General features: G+C 49.2%; 1 protein-coding gene across 3 annotated transcripts; it reads left to right on the top strand.

The window, feature by feature from the left end:
• Window positions 1-48: 48 nt before the first annotated feature.
• Window positions 49-21,811, top strand: ZNF8 (zinc finger protein 8). Of its 3 annotated transcripts, XM_015441641.4 has the most exons (5): window positions 49-216; window positions 7,720-7,846; window positions 8,119-8,214; window positions 13,026-14,510; window positions 19,423-21,811. In XM_015441641.4, exons 1-4 carry the CDS (start codon window positions 151-153, stop codon window positions 14,462-14,464), a joined length of 1,728 nt encoding a protein of 575 aa, XP_015297127.2. In that variant the 5' UTR covers window positions 49-150; the 3' UTR covers window positions 14,465-14,510; window positions 19,423-21,811. The 3 variants fall into 3 exon arrangements, with proteins under 3 accessions (XP_015297127.2, XP_015297126.2, XP_073881132.1); XM_015441640.4 differs by lacking the exon at window positions 19,423-21,811 and having other exon boundaries at window positions 13,026-14,798; XM_074025031.1 differs by lacking the exons at window positions 49-216; window positions 7,720-7,846; window positions 19,423-21,811 and adding an exon at window positions 12,513-12,585 and having other exon boundaries at window positions 7,847-8,214; window positions 13,026-14,798.
• The last annotated feature ends 569 nt before the right edge of the window (window positions 21,812-22,380 follow it).

Below are 22,380 nucleotides of genomic sequence, written 5' to 3' on the forward strand. Positions count from 1 at the left end.
GCCGCACAACCTACTGGGAGTTGTAGTCGCCGCGTCGCCGGTGCGGCCGCCATTGTCCGGCGTTCGCCGAGTCGGGTGGTCCCCTTTGGCTGGAGTACCTCTCTGGTCTGGGGATCACCTCAGGCGCTGTCCTTCACTGGGCGATCCATCATGGACCCTGAGGACGAAGGGGCAGCGGGGGTGATGTCTGTGGGGCCGCCGGCGACCCGGCTTCAGGTAACAATAACAACAATAACGACGGCCGCGGGCTCTGGGCAAGCGTCTGCCGCTGAGACTGACCCTTTCACCTCGCGGCGCGATGAGGGCGGCACCGCTGTTAAGCCCTTGACACGTGGGGAAACTGAGGCGCGGGTCGGGGCGTGGTGACCAGCCTGGCGGGTCAGAGGGGGGACCGGGGTTCCAGCCAGGCGCCAGGCCCCCGAATGCGCATGCTCCACGCGGCCGTGTCCTCCCCAGGGCTGGGGTCGGTCATTCCCGAGAGAATCCGGCAGGCCCAGCTCCCGCGTTCGGCTCCGCCCCTCGACACCCTTACCCGTTCCAGGAAGGTCTGTACTCGTGTTGACGGATAACAGTAACTGTAGCGTTGGCCGGGTGCCCAGGTGGCACGAATCATCGAATAGAGATGCTTTAACGCGTGGAGTCAGCCGACACCCACCGGGACCCCAGCACCGCGGAGCCCCTGCCCTGGGGCTTGGGCAAGACCTCTTGGGGGCAACGATGGGTCACCACGCACTGAGTTTGATGAGAGTGACTACCAGGGTCGTCCCCTGCGAGACTGTGGGAGAGCTGCAGTGCAGGGCGGCCAGTGCTTGCAGGGCCATCTGGCCAGGAGAGCTCCACTTTCTAGACAAAGTGGCTGCTGCCTGTGTTCTCCATAAAGTGCTGCCTCGCCTGGCAGGAAACAACAATAATTATACTTCCTCAAGCTCTGCAACTTTGAAATTATGTACTTTTTTTTTTTTTTTTTGTCGTTGGTTTGTTCATGGGGATTTGCATTATTTCAGATTTGGTACACAAAGTGAGACTTGATAATCTTAGGTTGCAGGTTTTCAGATGTGTGTTACTTCAAATTTGCATGAAATGCTACCACATTTTAGTTTGTTCTTGCTGTGGATGGGGGACACGGAATGAGCAGTAAGAAAGGCTTGAGAGAAAGTGTATTAGTCACCTGTTGCTGTGTAACTCAAAACTTTGTGACCTGGAACAACAATAAAGATCTCACAGGTTCCGACAATTAGGAGTACTGGAATGACCTAGCTGGTGGTTCTGGTCCAGGCCCATGAAATTACAGTGAAGATGTCAGCATAGCTGTGGTCACCTGAGACTTAATTGAGGCTGGAGGATCCACCTCCAAGATGGCTCACTCACATGTCTGTTGATGGGAGACCTCGGTCGTTCTCCATGTAGGCCTCTCTTTGGAACTGCTGGGGATCCTTTCAACATGGCATCTGGCTTCCCACAGAACAAGCGATCCAGGAGAGGGCAAGGTAGAAACTGTAACACCTTCCATGACCTGAATTCAGAATTCACACTCCTGTCACTTCCACAGTGTCTTAACTGGTTACAAAGTCAACCTTGTTCAGTGTTGGAGGGGACCACACCAGGGCTGGAGGTCATTGGCAGAGGTGGTGGGGAGCATCTTGGAGATTGTCCATCACAGGAGACAAGGACCAGAATGGAGAGCTCCAAGGTCCAGTGTTTTATCTGGTTATCTGTATCTGCTGTAACAATTCACTAGAAATTTTGTGGCTCAGAACAACATTTGTCCTTATGGTTCTGGAGGTCAGAAGTCTGAAATTGGTTTTCTGGGCTGGAATCAAAGTATGAGCAGAGTTACCCTCCCTACCAAGGCTCTGTGAGAGCTACAGACCTTCTATTCCTTGCCTCATGGCCCTTTGCCCGTCTTCAAAGCCAGCAGTGTAGCATATTGCTTCAGTGATCATATTGCTTTATGTCTTCTATAGTCATAGCTCCCTCTGTCTACCTCTCAAAAAGACACTTGTGATTGCAATTAGGGCCCACCTGGATAATCCAGGATAATTTTTCTGTTTGAAAATCCTAATCACATCTGCACAGTTCCTTTTACCATATATAGTAATATTCACAGGTTCTAGGAACTAGGACCTGGATATCCTTGGAGGCCATTATATATCTCAGTCTACCATACTAGGCTGAGAGGAGCCATTCAGTATCCAGTGATGAGAAGGAGCCACTCACGTGTTTTAAGCAGGACTGGCATAGGGTTGAAAAAAACCCACTCATGCATTAGGGGCTGGTGGAAAGGGAGATACTGACAGCTCAACTGAGGCAGTGGGGAAAAGAGAGGAGTGGTTAGGGCCCAGTGGCCAGGTGTTGGCTGATACTGGGGTGGCCTGGGCAGCAGAAGAATGTGTAAAGGAGAAACATCTGAGCACAGCCCCACCCCTTCAGGCTCCAGAAGTGCAAGACAAGAGGGATCTGATGTGGGGCAGAAAGAACATCATGAGACAGCAAGGAGTGGGCTTCTGCTAGAATTCCAAGAAGGAGGCCAAGAGGAGGCATGAAGGACTTGTATGATACTACGGAGAACTCTCATGGCTTGGACAGACCAGTACTCAGTGGACCTGGTGTCTAGGCTGTCACCAGTGACTCTTGCAGAATGGGTGATGATGGGAGGTGGGGGCAGGAGGCATGGGAAGCACGTATCAAAATTGGTGGACTTTCTTGTTTGTTTGTTTTTTTTTTGAGACGGAGTCTCGGTCTGTCGCCCAGGCTGGAGTGCAGTGGCCGGATCTCAGCTCACTGCAAGCTCCGCCTCCCGGGTTCACGCCATTCTCCCGCCTCAGCCTCCCGAGTAGCCGGGACTACAGGCGCCCGCCATCGCACCTGGCTAGTTTTTTGTATTTTTTTTAGTAGAGACGGGGTTTCACCATGTTAGCCAGGATAGTCTCGATCTCCTGACCTCGTGATCCGCCCGTCTCGGCCTCCCAAAGTGCTGGGATTACAGGCGTGAGCCACCGCGCCCGGCCAGAATTGGTGGACATTCTGAGTGGAGGAAAGTGAAGACACAGAGACGGGAGCAGAGACCTCAGTTCCCAGCCAAAGGCATCTTTCTGTATGTTTCCTGTCAGAGCCACCTGCTACCTGTGCTAACATTTCTTTCGTGTTTTTTAATCTACTCACGTTTTTCTTTTTTTTTTGAGACGGAGTCTCGCTCTGCCTCCCAGGCTGGAGTGCAGTGACTGGATCTCAGCTCACTGCAAGCTCCGCCTCCCGGGTTCACGCCATTCTCCTGCCTCAGCCTCCCGAGTAGCTGGGACTACAGGCGCCCGCCACCTCGCCCGGCTAGTTTTTCGTATTTTTCAGTAGAGACGGGGTTTCACCGTGTTAGCCAGGATGGTCTCGATCTCCTGACCTCGCTATCCGCCCGTCTCGGCCTCCCAAAGTGCTGGGATTACAGGCTTGGGCCACCGCGCCCGGCCTCACGTTTTTCTTAAAAGGAAATGTCCTTTTAAAATTGAAGTATTTGGGGCCTGGTGCAGTGGCTCATGCCTGTAATCCCAGCACTTTGAGAGGCTGCAGCAGATGGATCACTTCAGGTTAGGAGTTCAAGACCAACCTGGCCAACATGGTGCAACCCCATCTCTACTAAAAGTACAAAAATTACCTGGGTTTGGTGGCACATGCCTGTAATCCCAGTTACTTGGGAAGCTGAGGTGGGAGAATCACGTGAACCTGGGAGATGGAGGTCGCAGTGAACCAAGATTGCACCTACTGCACTGCAGCCTGGTCAACAGAGTGAGGCCCTGTCTCAAAAAATAAAAAAATTGAAGTATTTGGTGTGTGTGATTTTGTTTTGTTTTGTTTTTTAACCTAGCAGCAACACTGATGGTTTGTGGTTTTGATTTTTCATTTCCCTGATGACTAATGATGTTGACCATCTTTTCATGTACTTATTTGCCATTTGTGTATCTTCTTTTATATATTCTTCAAATAACTATACAGATTCTTTGCCTGTTTTAACTGGGTTTTCTTTTTATTACGGAGTTGTATGTGTTCATTACATACTCTAGATACAAGTCTCTTATCAGAAATGTGATTTCCAATTATTATCTCCCATTCTGTGAGTTGTCTTTTCACTTCCTTGCTAATGTCCTTTGAACTACAAAAGTTTTTGTTTTGATTACATTTTGTTGCTTATGCTTTTTGTTTCATATCTGAGAATCCCTTGCCAAATCCAAGGTAACAAAGATTTATCTCTGTTTTCCTCTAAGAGTTTTATAGTTTTAGCTCTTACTTTTTATTTTATTTTATTTTTATTTATTTATTTTTGAGACAGAGTCTCGCTGTGTCGCCCAGGCTGGAGTGCAATGGCACGATCTCGGCTCACTGCAACCTCTGCCTCCTGGGTTCAAGCAATTCTCCTGCCTCAGCCTCCTGAGTAGCTGGGACTACAGGCGCACGCTGCCACGCCCAGCTACTTTTTCATATTTTAGTAGAGATGGGGTTTCACCATGTTACCCAGGCTAGTCACGAACTCCTGAGCTCCAGCAATCCGCCCGCCTCAGCCTCCCAAAGTGCTGGGATTACAGGCGTGAGCCCCTGTGCCCAACCTCTTACATTTATGGCTTTGTTTTTATTTTATTTTATTTTATTTTATTTTATTTTATTTCTCTTTTTGTTTGTTTGTTTGTTTGTTTGTTTGGGAGAGGATGTCACTCTGGTTGCTTAGGCTGGAGTGCAGTGGCATGATCTTGGCTGGCTGCAACCTCTACCTCCCAGACTCAAGCACTCCTCCTACATCAGCCTCCCAAGTAGCTGGGACTACAGGCAGCCTGGCTAATTTTTTTCTATTCTTTTTTTTTTTTTTTTTTTGTAGAGGCAGGGTTTTACCATGTTGCCCAGGCCGGTCTTGATCTCCGGGACTCAAGTGATCTGCCTGGCTCAGCCTCACAAAGTGCTGGGATTATAGTCATGAGCCGCTCTGCCCAGCCAGCCTGATTTGTTTTGAGTTAATTTTTATATATAGTATAAGGTAGAAGTCTGTGTTGGTTTGAATGTGTTCCCCAAATTTCATGTGTTGATAGTATTTGAAGGTGGTGACCTTTGGGAGAAATTTGGGATTAGAAAAGGTTATCAGGATGGGACTCCCTTGATGGGACTAGTGGCTTTAGAAGGAGAGAGAGACCTGAGCTGGCACAGTCTTACCCTCTCATCATGTGATGCCCTCCGCCATCTTATGACACAACAAGAAGGCCCTCACTGGATGCCAGTACCATGATATTAGACTTCCTAGCCTTCAGAACTGTAAGAAGTAAACTTTTGGCCGGGCACGGTGGCTCAAGCCTGTAATCCCAGCACTTTGGGAGGCTGAGACGAGTGGATCACGAGGTCAGGAGATCGAGACCATCCTGGCTAACATGGTGAAACCCCGTCTCTACTAAGAAATACAAAAAACTAGCCGGGCGAGGTGGCGGGCGCCTGTAGTCCCAGCTACTTGGGAGGCTGAGGCCGGAGAATGGCGTGAACCCGGGAGGTGGAGCTTGCAGTGAGCTGAGATCCGGCCACTGCACTCCAGCCTGGGCGACAGAGTGAGACTCCTTCTCAAAAAAAAAAAAAAAAAAAAAAAGAAGTAAACTTTTTTTTTTTTTTTTTTTTGAGTCAGAGTCTCACTCTGTCGCCCAGACTGGTGTGCAGTGATGCGATCTTGGCTCACTGCACGCTCTACCTCCTGGGTTCACGCCATTCTCCTGCCTCAGCCTCCCATGTAGCTGGTACTACAGGCGCCCGCCACCACACCTGGCTAATTTTTTGTATTTTTAGTAGAAACAGGGTTTCATCGTATTAGCCAGGATGGTCTTGATTTCCTGACCTTGTGATCTGCCTGCCTTGGCCTCCCAAAGTGCTGGGATTACAGGCGTGAGCCACCACGCCCAGCCCAGAAATCAACTTCCTTTATCTAAGTTATTGAAAGAGAGAGAGAACAAAACTTTCTTTATAAATTACCTCGTCTTTAGGAGGAGAAGGTGGGAGGACCACTTGAGGTCATGAGTTCGAGACCAGCCTGGCCAACCAACACGGAGAAACCCTGTCTCTACTAAAAAGTACAAAAATTGGCTGGATTTGGTGGTATGTGCCTGTAGTCCCAGCTACTCAGGAGGCTGAGCCAGGAGAATGAACTGAATCCAGGAGGCAGAGGTTGCAGTGAGCCAAGATTGTGTCACTGCACTCCAGCCCGATTGACAGAGTAAGACTCTATCTCGAGGAAAAAAAAAAAAACAAAAAAAAATAAATTATCCAGTCTGTGATAATTGGTTACAGCAACAGAAAATATGCTGAGACAGGGACTATCTTTACTCTTTTCCATGTGGCTATCCAGATGTCCCGTAGGAAGTGTTTGTAAACCACTTAATCATTATACAGCCCCCAAGGGGTGATGCTTTGTTGATATGGAAACTGGGAAGCAAAGATGCTTCTTGAGGACGAAGTGACTGAGCCAAGACTCTGATCCAGAAATATCTGGCTTTCAAGCATGGCTGCAGAAGGGCTTTGTTTATGGGACACATTTTAGGTAATGTTGCATCAACTTATAAAAGTCAGAATTCTTCACATAAAGGCCACGTGCAGCAGCTCACGCCTGTAATCCCAGCACTTTGGGAGGCTGAGGCAGATGGATCACTTGAGGCTAGGGGTTTGAGACCACCCTGGCCAACATGGTAAAACCTCATCTTTACTAAAAACACAAAAATTAGCTGGGCGTGGTGATGCGCTCCTGTAGTCCCAGCTATTAGGGAGGCTGGGGCAGGAGAATCACTTGAACCCGGGAGGCAGAGGTTGCAGTAAGCGGAGGTGTGGCACCACTGCACTCCAGCCTGCGTGACAGAGCGAGACTCTACCTCAAAAAGAAAAATAATTTTTCACATAAAAATCTGACCTAATTTTCAGCTTCTCTTTAGAGATGAGCAGTTCTGACAAAGGGGCCTGTATTTTCCCATACTCAGTCAGTTCTGAGTCCCGGCTGCTCCTTCAGACAAGGTCCATGCTGCCTCTCACCTCCAGTCCCACCACTCACAGGTGAGTGTGGGTTCTGAAACTGGCCCACTTCTGTCATGTGAGCCTGCTTTGCCCTGAAAGCAGGTGAATTTCTGACCCCAGCCTCATGTCCTTCTCTTTTCAGGAAGGATGGTGAACCTCCCTTTGGATGTTTTTTTTTTGAGGTGGAGTCTCGCTCTGTCGCCTCAGCTAGAGTGCAGTGGTGCAATCTTGGCTCACTGCAAGCTCTGCCTCCTGGACTCAAGTGATTCTCCTGCCTCACCTTCCCAAGTAGCCGGGATTACGCATGTGCCACCACACCCAGCCAATTTCACTTTGTATCTAAGTGTTAGTGAGTGTATTAGTTAGCTGCTGTGTAACACACTATCCTAAAACAGTATCTGTTTTACTTAAAACCTGCAAATTGGTGGTTTAGGCCACGTTCTGCTGGTACCCTCGTCTGTCTTGACGATGTAGGTCAGCTCTGCTTGGCGTTGATTTGGTGAGTCCTCTCACATGTCCTCACTGTACAGCCCACACCTATGTGTAGTGGCCTAATAGGTGCCCAGTGAAACCTGACTCCCATCATTCATAACGTGCAGTCTCTCGTGACACGGGCCTGCCTGTTTTCTCCTTTTCCATTCTTCCTCTGCCAGAAAGCAATGATGGAGATAGTCCAGCTGATTGAGAATGTGTGTGATGTTTCAGGAACCAGTGACCTTCCGGGATGTGGCTGTGGACTTTACCCAGGAGGAATGGGGGCAGCTGGACCCTACCCAGAGGATCCTCTACCGTGACGTGATGCTGGAGACCTTTGGGCACCTGCTCTCCATAGGTAAGACCGGCTTCGCGAGGTGCGACAGCTGATTCTCCCCGGGTTATAAGTCCTGGGGCCTCTGGTGTGAGGACCTGACCTTGGGTCCTCACTCCCTGTGGGAAGTGCATGAAGAGGGAGGTCTGCCCTTTTCCATCACAATGCAGAGCTTCACCGACTTCGCCGTGTTGTGAGGCGCCCACATGTCCTCTCAGTCGGGAGTCTGGTCTGGAGCCCAGGCTTGTTTCTGTCCCGAGCAGCCCCTCGCCTCCTGTGTTTTTCCCCATTTCCAGGTCCTGAGCTTCCGAAGCCTGAAGTCATCTCCCAGCTGGAGCAAGGGACCGAGCTATGGGTGGCCGAGAGAGGAACCATCCAGGGCTGCCATCCAGGTGAGAACCCCCTCTGTGGGAGCAGCTAATGGGAGCAGCCCGGCAGGTCACTGGAGACGCACTTCATGGAAAGAGTGGTGGTTGGTGGTCCTGAAGACCACCCCATTCACTAGGAGTACACAGGACTCAGCATCAAGTCACGCTGACAGCTCTCAGTATAGTGAGACCAACAAAGGGGAAAGGCGCATGGGGATAAGTCAGAGGAAGCCAGGCATGAGCCTCCAGGGTCCCCTCACTGTGGAGTCACTCAGGATGTGCCAGGCTCCCCAGCACTCGGGTGTGACACCTCGTGAGACATGGACTCTACCAGGGAATCTCGTCAGAGACTCAGTGCTAGGAGTTTTGACTGAGGCTGTCACATAGACACTCTCTGCCTAGCACAGACCAAGGTTCCAGGCTACCAGGAGAAAGCCAGTGTTTAGAATAAACCACATAGTGTGTGCACTCTCATCAGTTAGGGTGGTGGGAACCATCCCCAAATCCAAATTCTCAGTTGCAGCCAAGGGCTAACCTTGTGAACAGGCTTCTCCTAAGAATGCTGGTCTCAGGCCTGCCCTGTTAAATCTTTTCTGCACAGTGTTCCATAGCCTTCTCACCTGAGCTCCCCATCTTCTAAGCTCAGAGGTCATCACCTCTGCTCCAGTGCTGAGAATCCCACCCCTTCCTCCCTCTCAGCTTCATCTTCCTTTCTAGGTTCCAGGTCATTCCCTCTCTCACCATCCTTCTCAGCTTGTCCTTTCTGTGGGATCGTTTCTAATGTGTGAACCTGCTCTTCATCTTCTCTATTTCATTCTTGCATGTCCAGATTCTGTGTGTTTTGTGTTTTGTTTTGTTTTTAAGACAGGGTCTCCCTCTGTCACCTAGGCTGGAGTGCAGTGGCGTAATCATGGTTCACTGCAGCCTTGACCTCCGTAGTTCAAGTGATCTTCCCACCTCACCCTCCCGAGTAGCTGGGATTACAGGTGTGCACCACCATGTCCTGGTAATTTTTGTATTCTAAGTAGAGATGGGGTTTTACCATGTTGCCCAGGCTGGGCTCGAACTCCTGGGCTCAAGCAATCCACCTACTTTGGCCTCCCAAAGTGCTGGGACTACAGGCATGATCCACCGCGCCTGGCCCATTTCAAGATTCTTAATCACAGCTACAATATTCCTTTTGCCACATAAGGTTCCAGGGATTGGGATGGGGACATCTTTGAGGGGCCATTATTCAGCATACCACATGATTAAAGAGAGTGTAAATTTTTAAATTATTTTTAAGGAAGAGAAGCCTAGTCAATAGAAGAAGACCCCATCTCTACAAAAAAATTTTAAAATTATCTGGCATGGTGGTGTGTGCCTGTAGACGTAACTACTTATGAGGCTGAGTGGGGAGGATCACTTAAGCCCAGGAGTTCAAGGCTACAGTGAGCTACGATGGCACTACTGCACTCCAGGCTGAGCAACAGAGCATTAAAAAAATAAAGGAAAAGAGGCCGGGCATGGTGGCTTACGCCTGTAATGCCAGAATTTTGGGAGGCCAAGGCAGGTGGTTCGCTTGAGTCCAAGAGTTCAAGACCAGCCTGGGCAACCTGGCAAAACCACATCTCTACAAAAAATGCGAAAAAATTAGCTGGGTGTGGTGTTGCATGCCTGTGGTCTCAGCTGTTCAGGAGGCTGAGCCCAGGAGGTAGAGGTTGCAGTGAGCTGAGATCATGCCGCTGCACTTCAGTCTGGGCAACAGAGCAAGACCTTGCCTCAAAAATAAAATAATGGTAAAGAATCCCTGTCCAGGCAGCTCCCACTCCCAGTGCACTCACAGGGGTTTGTGGGCTCAGGGATGGCTGAGCGATCTCAAGCCCCTCCTTGGCCCCTGTCACTCATCTGGCATCATTCCTTACTGGTTCCCTCTCGTGGTTGCTCAGCTTCCCCTGCTGCAGGTCACCTCCTGGCTGACTGCAGTCCCAGCTCTTCTCCCATTTCCTCTCTTCATCAGCTGCTCACCCTCTCTCCAGAGACTCCGTGGCTTCCCAAGTGCCAGGCTCAGTGAGTCGTTCTGGGCAGCCGGGAGTCAGGCTGGAGTTGGAGCCTGTCTCAATCTCAGCGCTCTTTGCTGTTCCTGGCCAGGCCAGTTCACCCCACTAGTGTTCTCAAGTCCGCCTCCTCCGGATGCTCTTCCGCACTCTCCCAGCAGGCAGCGTTAGTCTTGGCCAGGGTCACAGTGTTGTGTTCAGTCTCCGTGTTTCGTCCATGTTGTCTCTCAGCCAGTCTCCTGGCTCACGAGCCTGTGCCGTGGATGTTCCTGAGGACCTGCCATGTGCTGCTGTTTGTGCTGTGGATGCAGCAAAGAATGACAGGAAAGGCTGAGCCCTCACTCAGCATCTGGGAGATGGAAGTCTGAGAGATGGATGCCAGTGCCAGGCCGTGATGAGGCTGTAAAGGAAAAGGCACCTGGGGAGGGCGAGGTGGGGCACTCATGCCCCAGGACTGGCAGGGAGGCCGCTCTGAGAAAGTGACTCAAGCTGGGGCACAGGGAGCAAGGTGGGCAGATGTCTGGGGATGAGGGTTCTTGGCAGAGGGAGCAGCAGGTGCCAAGGGCCCCAGGAGGGAGTATGGGGGATGCATTGGAGGGATGTGAGGAACCATGTGGAGCAGAGTGGGCTTGGGGCAAGAGTCAGGAGGTAAGGCCAGCCAGGGCATGGTGGAGAAGGGCACAGGGTCATATCCACCCTCAGAAGTGACTGCAGAGTGAATAGAGGAGTGACCAGGACTGGCTTGCAGTGGGGAAGAGGGTGGGTCTGTTTGGTTTTGCATAATAGCTTTATCGAGATACAATTCACATACCGTAAGTTCACCTATTAAAGTGTACCATTCAGTGGTTTTGAGTATATTCTCAGATTGTGTGCATCTATACTATCTAATTCCAGAACATGTCATCACCATCTTAGCTTGGGGTACCATGACAAAATACCACCGCCTGGGTGTCCTATACAGCAGACATTTATTTCTCACAGTTCCGTAGGCTGGAATTCTAAGAGCACAGTGCCAGCTGATTCAGGCCCTAGTAAGGGCCCCTTCCTCGATTGCAGAAGGCCGCCTTCTCTCTGTGCCCTCATATGGCAGAGAGAGGAAGCAAGCCCTGTGGTATTTCTTCTTATAAGGTCACTAATCTCATTCTTAAAGGCCCCACCCTCATGACCTAATCACCCCCCAAAGGCCTCATCTCCAAATACCCTCACATTGGGGATTAGGGTTTCAACACAGGAATTTTGCTATTGACATTCAGTCCATAGCAGTCACCCAAAAGTCACCCATTAGAAGTCACTCTCTGTCTTTCCCATCCCCTGCCAACCTGTAACCTACCTTCTGTCTCTGCGGATTTTCCTGTTCTAGACATTCCATATGAATGGAATCTTCTAATTCGTGACCTTTGTATCTGGCTTCTTTCACTCAGCATAATGTTTTCCAGCTTATCCACGTTGTAGCATATGTCACTACTTTGTTCTTTTTTGTGGCTGAATAATGTCCCATTGTGTGGATAGACCATGTTTTGCTTATCCATTTGTTGAGGGGCATTTGGGTTGTTTCCATTTTTGCCTGTTAATTAACAGTGCTGCTGTGAACATAGTGTATAAATTTTTGTGTGAAGTGACTTATATTTTAGAAGAAACCTCTGGGTGCTCTGTAGAGAGTCAATTTTTTTTTTTTTTTTGAGACAGAGTCTCGCTTGGTCGCCCAGGCGGGAGTGCAGTGGTGTGGTCTTGGCTCACTGCAAACTTCGCCTCCTGGGTTCAAGCGATTCTCGTGCCTTAGGTTTCTGAGTGGCTGGGACTACAGGTGTGCACCACCATGCCCAAATAATTTTTGTATTTTTAGTAGAGACAGGGTTGGCCAGGCTGGTTTTGAACTCCTGACCTCAAGTGATCCTCCCGCCTCGGCCTCCCAAAGTGCTAGGATTACAGGCATGAGCCACCGGACCTAGCCAGAGAGTCATATTTGGGGGCCAGAGGTGACTGAGCAGGAAGCCTGGCACCTGGCCAGCTTCAGCTGCTCCAGCATCTCTCCTGTTGTCGAGCTCTCGTTCATTCATTCCCTTGAAACGTTCCTTCAGCATTCACTGAGACAGATATTTTTGAGCTTCTACTACTTGTCATTTCTAGGCACTGGCTGTGAACATTCTAGTGTGGTGAGGTGGACCCGGAATGAATGAACACATGACATGTATTTTGGTCAGGACGAGAGCAGATGAGAGGGCTTGAGAGGGCTTGGGGAAAGCAGGGGAGCCTGGCTTATAACAGAGTCCCTGTCCTAATCCCCAGAACTGGTTATCTCGGATACTGGGTGAGCAAGAGGGTCAGAATCAGAAAAGGAGATGTGACAACAGAAGCAGAGGTGAGTGAGAGAGATCTGAAGATGCTGTACTCGGCTCCAGAGGTGACGGAAAGGGCCAGGAATGCAGACGGCCTCTAGGAATGGGAAGATGCAAGGATTTTCCCCAGAACCTCCCGTGGAGAAACCAGCCCTGCCAACACCTTGATTGTAGGACTTCTGCATCCCAGAACTATGAGATAATAAGTGTGTTTTAAGTTACAGCAGCGAACAGGGAACTCATACCTTCACTTCATTGCCAGTGCATGACCCACAGCAGGTGCCCAATAAATGTTTGTTGAATGAGCAAAGCCGTATTTGATGTTAAAATAAGAAGAGAATCGGGGACTTGCCAGGGCAGCTGGTTAGGACCCCAGTTCAATATCAGGCCTACGGTGTTGGAGGCCTGTCCCCCTTCCTTTGTTTTCTCCCAACAGCTCAGAGATCTCTGGGTTTTCTTTCAGGCTGGGAGCCTCCATCTGAAAGCCAAGCATCACGCAAGGAAGAGGGCCTTCCTGAAGAGGAGCCATCCCGTGTCACAGGAAGGGAAGGATTCCCGACAGGTGCTCCTTATCCCACCACGTTAGGGAAAGACGGGGAGTGTCAGAGCCAGGGTCTGGCACTCAAGGAGCAGAGTAACTTGAAGCAGTTGGAATTTGGCCTCAAGGAAGCACCAGTTCAAGATCAAGGCTACAAAACTCTCAGACTCGGGGAAAACTGCGTCCTGAGTTCAAGCCCACATCCATTCCCGGAGATCTCTAGAGGAGAGTATTTCTATACTGACGACTCACAGGTTACAGACTCAGAACACAACTCCAGCTTAGTCAATCAGCAGACAGGCTCCCCAGGAAAACAGCCCGGTGAAAACAGTGACTGTCACAGAGCTTCCAGTCAGGGCATTCCAATTACGGAGCTCACAAAAAACCAGGCGCAGGACAAACCCTACAAATGTACCGACTGTGGGAAGTCGTTTAACCATAACGCACACCTCACTGTGCACAAGAGGATTCATACGGGAGAAAGACCTTATATGTGCAAGGAGTGCGGGAAAGCCTTCAGCCAGAACTCCTCCCTCGTTCAGCACGAGCGTATCCACACTGGAGACAAGCCCTACAAGTGCGCCGAATGTGGGAAGTCTTTCTGCCATAGTACACACCTTACCGTCCACCGGAGGATTCACACTGGGGAGAAGCCCTATGAGTGTCAGGACTGTGGGCGGGCCTTCAACCAGAACTCCTCCCTGGGTCGGCACAAGAGAACACACACTGGGGAGAAGCCGTACACCTGCAGCGTGTGCGGGAAATCCTTCTCTCGGACCACTTGCCTTTTCCTGCACCTGAGAACTCACACCGAGGAGAGGCCCTACGAGTGTAACCACTGCGGGAAGGGCTTCAGGCACAGCTCTTCCCTGGCCCAGCACCAGCGGAAGCACGCAGGGGAGAAGCCTTTTGAGTGCCGCCAGAGGCTGATCTTTGAGCAGACGCCAGCTCTCACGAAGCATGAATGGACAGAAGCCCTGGGCTGTGACCCACCTTTGAGTCAAGATGAGAGGACTCACCAGAGCGACAGGCCCTTCAAATGTAATCAGTGTGGGAAGTGTTTCATTCAGAGCTCTCACCTCATCCGGCACCAGATAACTCACACCAGAGAGGAGCAGCCTCATGGGCGAAACCGGCGGCGTGAACAGTCCTCGAGCAGGAACTCACGCCTAGTTCAGCATGAACACTCGAACTCCAGAAAGAGCTCTGCAGGCGGAGCAAAGGCAGGGCAGCCGGAAAGCAGAGCCCTGGCTTTGTTCGACATCCAAAAAATCATGCAAGAGAAAAACCCCGTGCACGTTATTGGAGTGGAAGAGCCTGCTGTGGGCGCTTCCATGTTATTTGACATCAGAGAATCCACATAGGAGAGAAACTTTGCTGATGACTTTTAACCACAGGTACAAAAATGTGGTAAGTCCACATAGCGTACTCATGAAAAGAGGGGCTGGGGGTAGAAATGTCATTGGTGACTTCTGACTTTCTGAGGAAATGACACTTCCCAAGCACCCAAGGTTGGTTGGTCCAAATCTGTCAAACTCAGTGCCCTCTTTGGCGACATCTTTTGTGACATTCCTTCCATTACAGCACAGTGAGTTCACAGGTAATATAACCTACCCACCTGTGTAATGTCAAGAAATCAGTATGCAACCCCATTTTGTAAAGGATCATTAAAACGAAAGTAATTTATGGTAGAGTAAATTGTAGAGTAACGTGTACTGACTTGGTGCACTATTTCTCCTTGTCACTGTGGGCCCAATTTTGCCAGGAGACCTAGGACAATAGCCTGTTGCTTGTGGACTGGTAGAGGGTATGATGTTGACCATGGCAATACTGTGAGGGGCCTTTCCACGTGGAACGTGACCTTCCAAAGTAGTAACCAACTCCTGGAAACGTTTTTAACAACACAATGTGCTATTATTGCATTTCTGGGAAATTCTGGGTAAATTCCAGGCATGCAGCAATTAGCTTGTGCTTATGTGTGAAGTCAAGTTAGGTTCTCAGTTCATACCCTGAAAACTGCTTATTCCACATCTGTTGATGTGGTCCACTGGGGGCAGTTCTGTTCCTCACCATCTTTGCAGCATGCATGGCTCCTGCCCACATTTCAGCCACACCCCCAACCCACTTACATGACTAGCCCCCATGAAATTTCACAGCATTCCCTGCAGGGGAGTGTCACAGCTCCTCTTGAAAAACATCTGGTGTTGCTCTGAGCCAGAGGTTCTTTTTTTTTGTTTTTTTCTTTGAGATGGAGTCTTGCTCTGTCACCCAGGCTGGAGTGCAGTGGCGCAATCTTGACTCACCACAACCTCCGCCTCCCAGGTTAAAGCAATTCTCCCGCCTTAGTCCCCTGAGTAGCTGGGATTACAGGCACCCGCCACCACAGCCAGCTAATTTTTGTATTTTTAGTAGAGATGGGGTTTCACCATGTTGGCCAGGCTGGTCTCAAACTCCTGACCTCATGATCCGCCCACCTCGGCCTCCCAAAGTGCTGGGATTACAGGCATGAGCTACCACGCCCAGCTGAGCCAGAGGTTCTTAACTGGTGGTGCTCTTGCCTCCAGGGCACATTTGGTGACATCTAGAGACATTTTTGGTTGCTGTGCCTGGAGGAAGGGTGCCACTGTCATGTAGTGGGTAGAAGCCAGGGATGCTGCTCAACATCCTATTGTGCCCGGGACGGCTCCTCAACAAAGGATTCTCTAGCTCCAAATGTCAGTAGTGCCAAGGTAGAGAAGCCACCTGGGTATAAACCCAGCCCAGAAATGCAGCTGACATTTTTAAAACTTCAAGCTGGGTGTGGTGGCTCACGCTTGTAATCCCAGCACTCTGGGAGGCTGAGGAGGGCAGATCACTTGAGGTCAGGAGTTTGAGACTAGCTTGGACCCGTGGTGAAACCCTATCTCTACTAAAAATACAAAGGTTAGCCAAGTGTGGTGGCGCGTGCCTGTAATTCTAGCTACCTGGGGGAGGCTGAGGCACAAGACTCGCTTGAACCCAGGAGGCAGAGGTTTCAGTGAGCCGAGATCGCACCACTGCACTCCAGCCTGGGTGACAGAGCAAGACTCTGTCTCAAAAAAAAACCAAAAAACTTCAAATTGATTGATCAGGGCTGGACTAGAAATCATATAAGCTTGATTTTAACAAATGGTGTCATTAGCTAGTTTATACATGATGTATTTTTAGTACATCCTTTACTGTTTTGCAGCATTCATAACTGATGTGAAATAAGGAAGATAATCCATTATTGTTATTATTAGTATTTTTTTTTTTGAGACAGGGTCTCACTCTTTTGCCCAGGCTGGAGTCAGTGGTATAATCACTGGTCACTTGCAACCTTGACCTCCTGGGCTCAAGTGATCCTCCCACCCCAGCCTCCCAAGTAGCTGAGACCACAGGCATGCGCCACCATTCCTAATTTTTTTTTTATTTTTTGCAGAGACAGGGTCTCACTGTGTTGCCGAGGTTGGTCTCGAACCTTAGCGTCCCAAAGTGTTGGGATTATAGGCATGAGCCACTGTGCCCAGCCACTTATTTTTCTGAATAACCTTTAAGGATTTATTGTGGACATTTTCAAACATGAGTAGTATGTTTTTGCTGGTACACCCACCTACCTCCCCCACACTCTCCTGCCCTATATATATATATAACGATGTTCCTCCACTGGGACAAAACCATTTCACAATCATACTAAGCTGTCATTTTGCATTTTTGCTGTGCCCTGATAGTGTGAAAGCCATGGCGGGTAAAACTGCCGAGCCTGAGTTCAAAGCAGGGCAGTAGCCCTGAGGGTGTTCATATTCTTCTCCACTGGACATTGCAGTAAATAAAAAAGAATTTCACTTAATTTCTTTTTTTTTTTTTTTTTTGAGATGGAGTCTCACTCTGTTGCCCAGGCTGGAGTGCAGTGGCGCGATCTTGGCTCACTGCAGCCTCTACCTCGCGGGTTCACGGCATTCTCTTGCCTCAGCCTCCTGAGTAGTTGGACTACAGGTGCCCACTACCACGCCTGGCTAATTTTTTGTATTCTTAGTAGAGGCGGGGTTTCACCGTGTTAGCCAGGATGGTCTTGATCTCCTGACCTCATGATCTGCCCACTTTGGCCTCCCAAAGTGCTGGGATTACAGGTGTGAACCACCGCACTTGGCCCTCTTTTTCTTTTTGAGATGGAGTGTTGCTTTGTCGCCCAGTCTAGAGTGCAGTGGCACAATCTTGGCTCACTGCAACCTCCACCTCCCGGGTTCAAGCAGTTCTTTTGCTTCAGCCCTCTGAGTAGCTGGGATTACAGGTGCGCACTACCACGCCTGGCTAATTGTTGTATTTTTAGTAGAGATGGAGTTTTACCATGTTGGCCATGCTGGTCTCAAACTTGTGACCTCAAGTGATCTGCCCGCCTCAGTCTCCCAAAATGCTGGGATTACAGGCGTGAGCCACCACGCCTGGCCTACTTTCACTGACTTTCTGTGATGAAACAGGAAAAATTAATTTTGTTAAATCTCAACTAGAACTATATTGTCATTATCACATTAAACATATATCAAATATCTAGTGTTCAAATGTTCTGGGTTGCCTCATAAATTTTGTTTTGTTTTCTATTTGTTTCACGGTAATCATAATCTTTTTTTTTTTTTTTTTTTTTTGAGACGGAGTCTTGCTCTGTCGCCCAGGCTGGGGTGCAGTGGCCGGATCTCAGCTCACTGCAAGCTCCACCTCCCGGGTTTACGCCATTCTCCTGCCTCAGCCTCCTGAGTAGCTGGGACTACAGGCGCCCGCCACCTCACCCGGCTAGTTTTTTTTTTTTTTGTATTTTTTTTAGTAGAGATGGGGTTTCACCGTGTTAGCCAGGATGGTCTCGATCTCCTGACCTCGTGATCCACCCGTCTCGGCCTCCCAAAGTGCTGGGATTACAGGCTTGAGCCACCGCGCCCGGCCACGGTAATCATAATCTAAACAAGATCCACACAGTGCATTTGGTTGGAGTTTTTCTTTTTTTTTTTTTAAATAGAGACTTGCTGTGTCATGCGGTTCACTGCAACCTCCCAGGTTCAAGCGATTCTCCTGCCTCAGCCGCCCCTGTAGCTGGTACTACAGGCGTGCACCACCACACACAGCCGCCCCTGTAGCTGGTACTACAGGCGTGCACCACCACACACAGCCGCCCCTGTAGCTGGTACTACAGGCGTGCACCACCACACACAGCCGCCCCTGTAGCTGGTACTACAGGCGTGCACCACCACACACAGCCGCCCCTGTAGCTGGTACTACAGGCGTGCACCACCACACACAGCCGCCCCTGTAGCTGGTACTACAGGCGTGCACCACCACACACAGCCGCCCCTGTAGCTGGTACTACAGGCATGCACCACCACACACAGCCGCCCCTGTAGCTGGTACTACAGGCGTGCACCACCACACACAGCCGCCCCTGTAGCTGGTACTACAGGCATGCACCACCACACACAGCCGCCCCTGTAGCTGGTACTACAGGCGTGCACCACCACACACAGCCGCCCCTGTAGCTGGTACTACAGGCGTGCACCACCACACACAGCCGCCCCTGTAGCTGGTACTACAGGCGTGCACCACCACACACAGCAAATTTCGTGTTTGTAGAGATGGGGTTTTCCTACATTGCCTAGGCCAGTTTCAAACTCCTGGGCTCAAGCGATCCTCCCACCTTGGCCATCCAGAGTGCTAGGATTACAGATGTGAGCCACTGCACCCTGCCAAACAGCAATTTGAATAACCGTGTTGGAATGTTTGAGCATTGGAACTCATTAGCATCAGAACTTCCCATGTCCATTCTTGCTTTTTGGATGCTGGGAGTGTGACAACTCAGCTATTCAATCAAAGCAGAGCTAGCTTCCAGGATGCCAGAGCCAGCTTTGTGGTTCATCTTTAGAGGTTCAACAGGACACTGTGGATGGCCCAGGTTCGTTTCTCTGCACTTACCTTTTTGGGGTTGTCCTCAAAACATTGCCCGTGTCAGCGCTCACTTTTCACAGCAACTCTGGCCTCCTACCTTGACCTGCGCCACTTCTATCTCCTTAGATAACCTTCCATTCGCATAGCTAAATGCTGCGTCCTCAGACACTGCCACAATAATTGTTCTGTGAGTTAGTACCATTTTACAGATAGTCAAAATTAGGCACAGGACAAAAGTTAGTAGTAACTAGAATAAAAGTAACCAGCCCAAGCTAGGAAGTCGTGGAGTTAGAATTTGATGTCAGCACCCAGCTGACCATGGCTTAAACAGATTAGGCTTTGTTCAAAGGCTGTCTTTTCAATGGCTCAGCTGTGTAATAGCCAATGTTTTCTGCAGTTCTCTCAACCTTTCCATCGTGATCACGGGGAGACTACTATGGCTCCAGCCCTTGCATCCACAGTGAAGACTGAAAGAAGGGAATGGGCAGGCCAACACTTATCTCTGATGATGTTTAAAGGAAAAACATTCCCAGAAGCCTGCAGCACATGGCCCCCTAAGTCTCACTGGCCACGGATGGGTCAGGGGGCCACCCCTAATAACAGCGGGGCTTAGAAACCTCGTATTTACCTTGCTAACCTTTGTGGTGGAGACAGGTAGGAGAGAAGTCTTGGGAAGTGGATGATGGAGGCAGCTAGCCGTATCTGCTGCTTTTCTCCTTCAAGCTCTTGGGAGAATTGCTTGTGCTCCCCATTCCCTTGGTGGCAGCTCACACCTCAGACCCGCTGTCCGCCCCTACTGCTTCACAGAACCCACTGCAACCACTGTCCAGGGCACCACCTCTGGTGTCGTCTCTCTTCATCCCCAGGACTGTGAAGCCTGCTAACCTCTTTGCGAAGCTCCATCTCCTTGCATTGTGGGGTTCCTTCCAACTCCTCAGGGACTTCTCAACCTCCCGTCACCCCTCCTAAACGTTGGGGTCCCTGGGGTCTTGTCCCAGGGTCCACCTGGTGCTCAACGCCCTCCCCAGGTGTCATCCACATCCCTAGCTTTGTGCTGCTCACTCCCAAATCAGTCTGGTGCTTCTGAGATTTGGGCTTCAGACCCAGACAACTGCTGTGTGCTGCTGGGCAGCTCCCCGAGGTGTGCCGAAAGCTCCCCAGACCCAGCCTACCCCAAACAAAACTCATTTTCCACCCAGACTAGTCTCTGCTTCCCTGATCCCTTTCCTGGAGGCTGTTTCCACTCGCCAACCCTTCATGGAAGCCAGAAAATCAGTCATCAGTCTTCTTGACCTCTCCCCTTCCCCACTCCGTGGAGTTAGAGGTCCTGTTGATTTTGCCATGTAAACATTTCAGATTTGCTTACTTCATTTCATCCCCACCACCACCAACAGTGCAGGACGGCCCTAAGAGGAGAAGCAACGTGCTACCAAGCAGCCCAGCCAGAACGTGAACCAAACAGTCTGGTACCAAAACCCTATTCGTGATCATTCCTCCTTTCTGCTCCACCAGCAGTTTGGGGCACAGGCTTGGGAATCCAGACAGGAAAGCCCCTCCCCTCTGAAGCAGTGGGACCAACAGTGACAGCATGGTTCTAGACAGCTGTGGAAGTCAGGCCTGTGATTGCCTCATTCCCTCCACCTTGGCCCCCAAAACGGCCAGTCCTGAAGGGGTCACAGTTGATACTTCTCTGAGAGGGCATGGGGTTGGCTGAGGTTATAGCAGCCTCACTGAGTGGTAAGCTGGGATTAAGCAATCAACCGGAACTCAGCGAGCCTTGAGTTCTCAAAGCGGGTGTGGGAGAGTTCTTATACATCTTCTGTGGAGGGCAGTTTATCAGTCTCTAAATTACAAATACATAAACCCTTTGTCTCACCAAACCTGCTGGGAATGAATCCTACATATATATTTATATGTGTGCAGGCTACATGGTTTTCATTATGCTATTGATTTTAAAAGTAAAAATTTAGAAACAACCTCCTTGTCCACCATGGGGAACTGGCTAAGTCATTTATGGTGGAATAGTGATCATATTCTTAAAAATGAAGACTCTTTATATACAGCTTGAATATTCCTTATCGAAATGCTTGGGACCAGAAGTGTTTCAGATCTTTGCATATTTTCTGTTTCTCATTTAAGTTCACATTTTCTAAACATGATATTCCTACTGATTTCCTTGTAGATATTTTGAAACAGAGAAGAAACTCCTCTGTGGAAATTACTGTTAACTAGGGAAAAGACATGTTTTTTTCTGTTTGTAAAAGTAATGTGAGTTCTTTGTAGCAAAACTTGGAAAATGCATAAAAGTAAAAATATATATATATGAAAACTTGTGTAAAATTCCTTATACTTTAGCCATCCATAGATGGTCCTTACCATTAGGATTTTACTAATTTTCGTTGCAATTTTTCTTAAAATATACATGTGTGTCTACACATACATATAGTGTACACTAAATTTTACATACACACAGAGGAATATATATGTGTATAGTTATCTTGTGTTTAGAAATTTGGAATCCCTTCTAGTTCTCTTGTAACATATGCTTACTATATTTTGATTATTTTCTCTATGAATTTCATGTAGCTTTTTAAATTAACTTTCAGGAGGATTGTAATAATGTGCTCTCCACCCAGTATTTTACCAGCCTGGAGTTTTCTCAGAGGGGGCATTGGAGGGGTTCTTATACATTTCCAGTGGGAATGTGAATTGATACAACTTCTGTGGAGGGCAGTTTATCAGCCACTATGTAAATTACAAATACATAAACCCTTTGTCTAAGCAAACCTGCTGGTAATGAATCCTACACATGCATTTGTATGTGTGCAGACTGTTTGTACATGGTTTTCATTATGCTATTAATTTTAAAAGTCAGAATTTGGAACCAACCCTCCGTGTCCACCATGGGGAACTGGCTAAGTCATTTATGGTGGAATGGAGATCATAGCCTTAAAAATGAAAACTCTTTATATACAAGTTGAGTATCCCTTATCCAAACTGCTTGGGACCAGAAGTGTTTCAGATTTCAGATTTTTGAATTAGGGATCCTCAAACTATGCTAATGTGAGAAAGAGCTCCAAGATAGTTAAGTAGATAAAAGCAAGATGTCAAACTATAGAGTATGTTTCCATTTATTTAAAGAAGAAACAGGCTGGGCGGGGTGGCTCATGCCTGTAATCCCAGCACTTTGGGAGGCTGAGGCGCTGAGGCAGGTGGATCACCTGAGGTCAGGAGTTCAAGACCAGCCTGACCAACATGGTGAAACCCCATCTCTACTAAAAATACAAAAGCCAGGTGTGGTGGTGCACACTTGTAATCCCAGCTACTCAGTAGGCTGAGGCAGGGGAATCGCTTG

This window comes from Macaca fascicularis, chromosome 19 (assembly GCF_037993035.2).
Source record: "Macaca fascicularis isolate 582-1 chromosome 19, T2T-MFA8v1.1".
Taxonomy (NCBI): domain Eukaryota; kingdom Metazoa; phylum Chordata; class Mammalia; order Primates; family Cercopithecidae; genus Macaca; species Macaca fascicularis.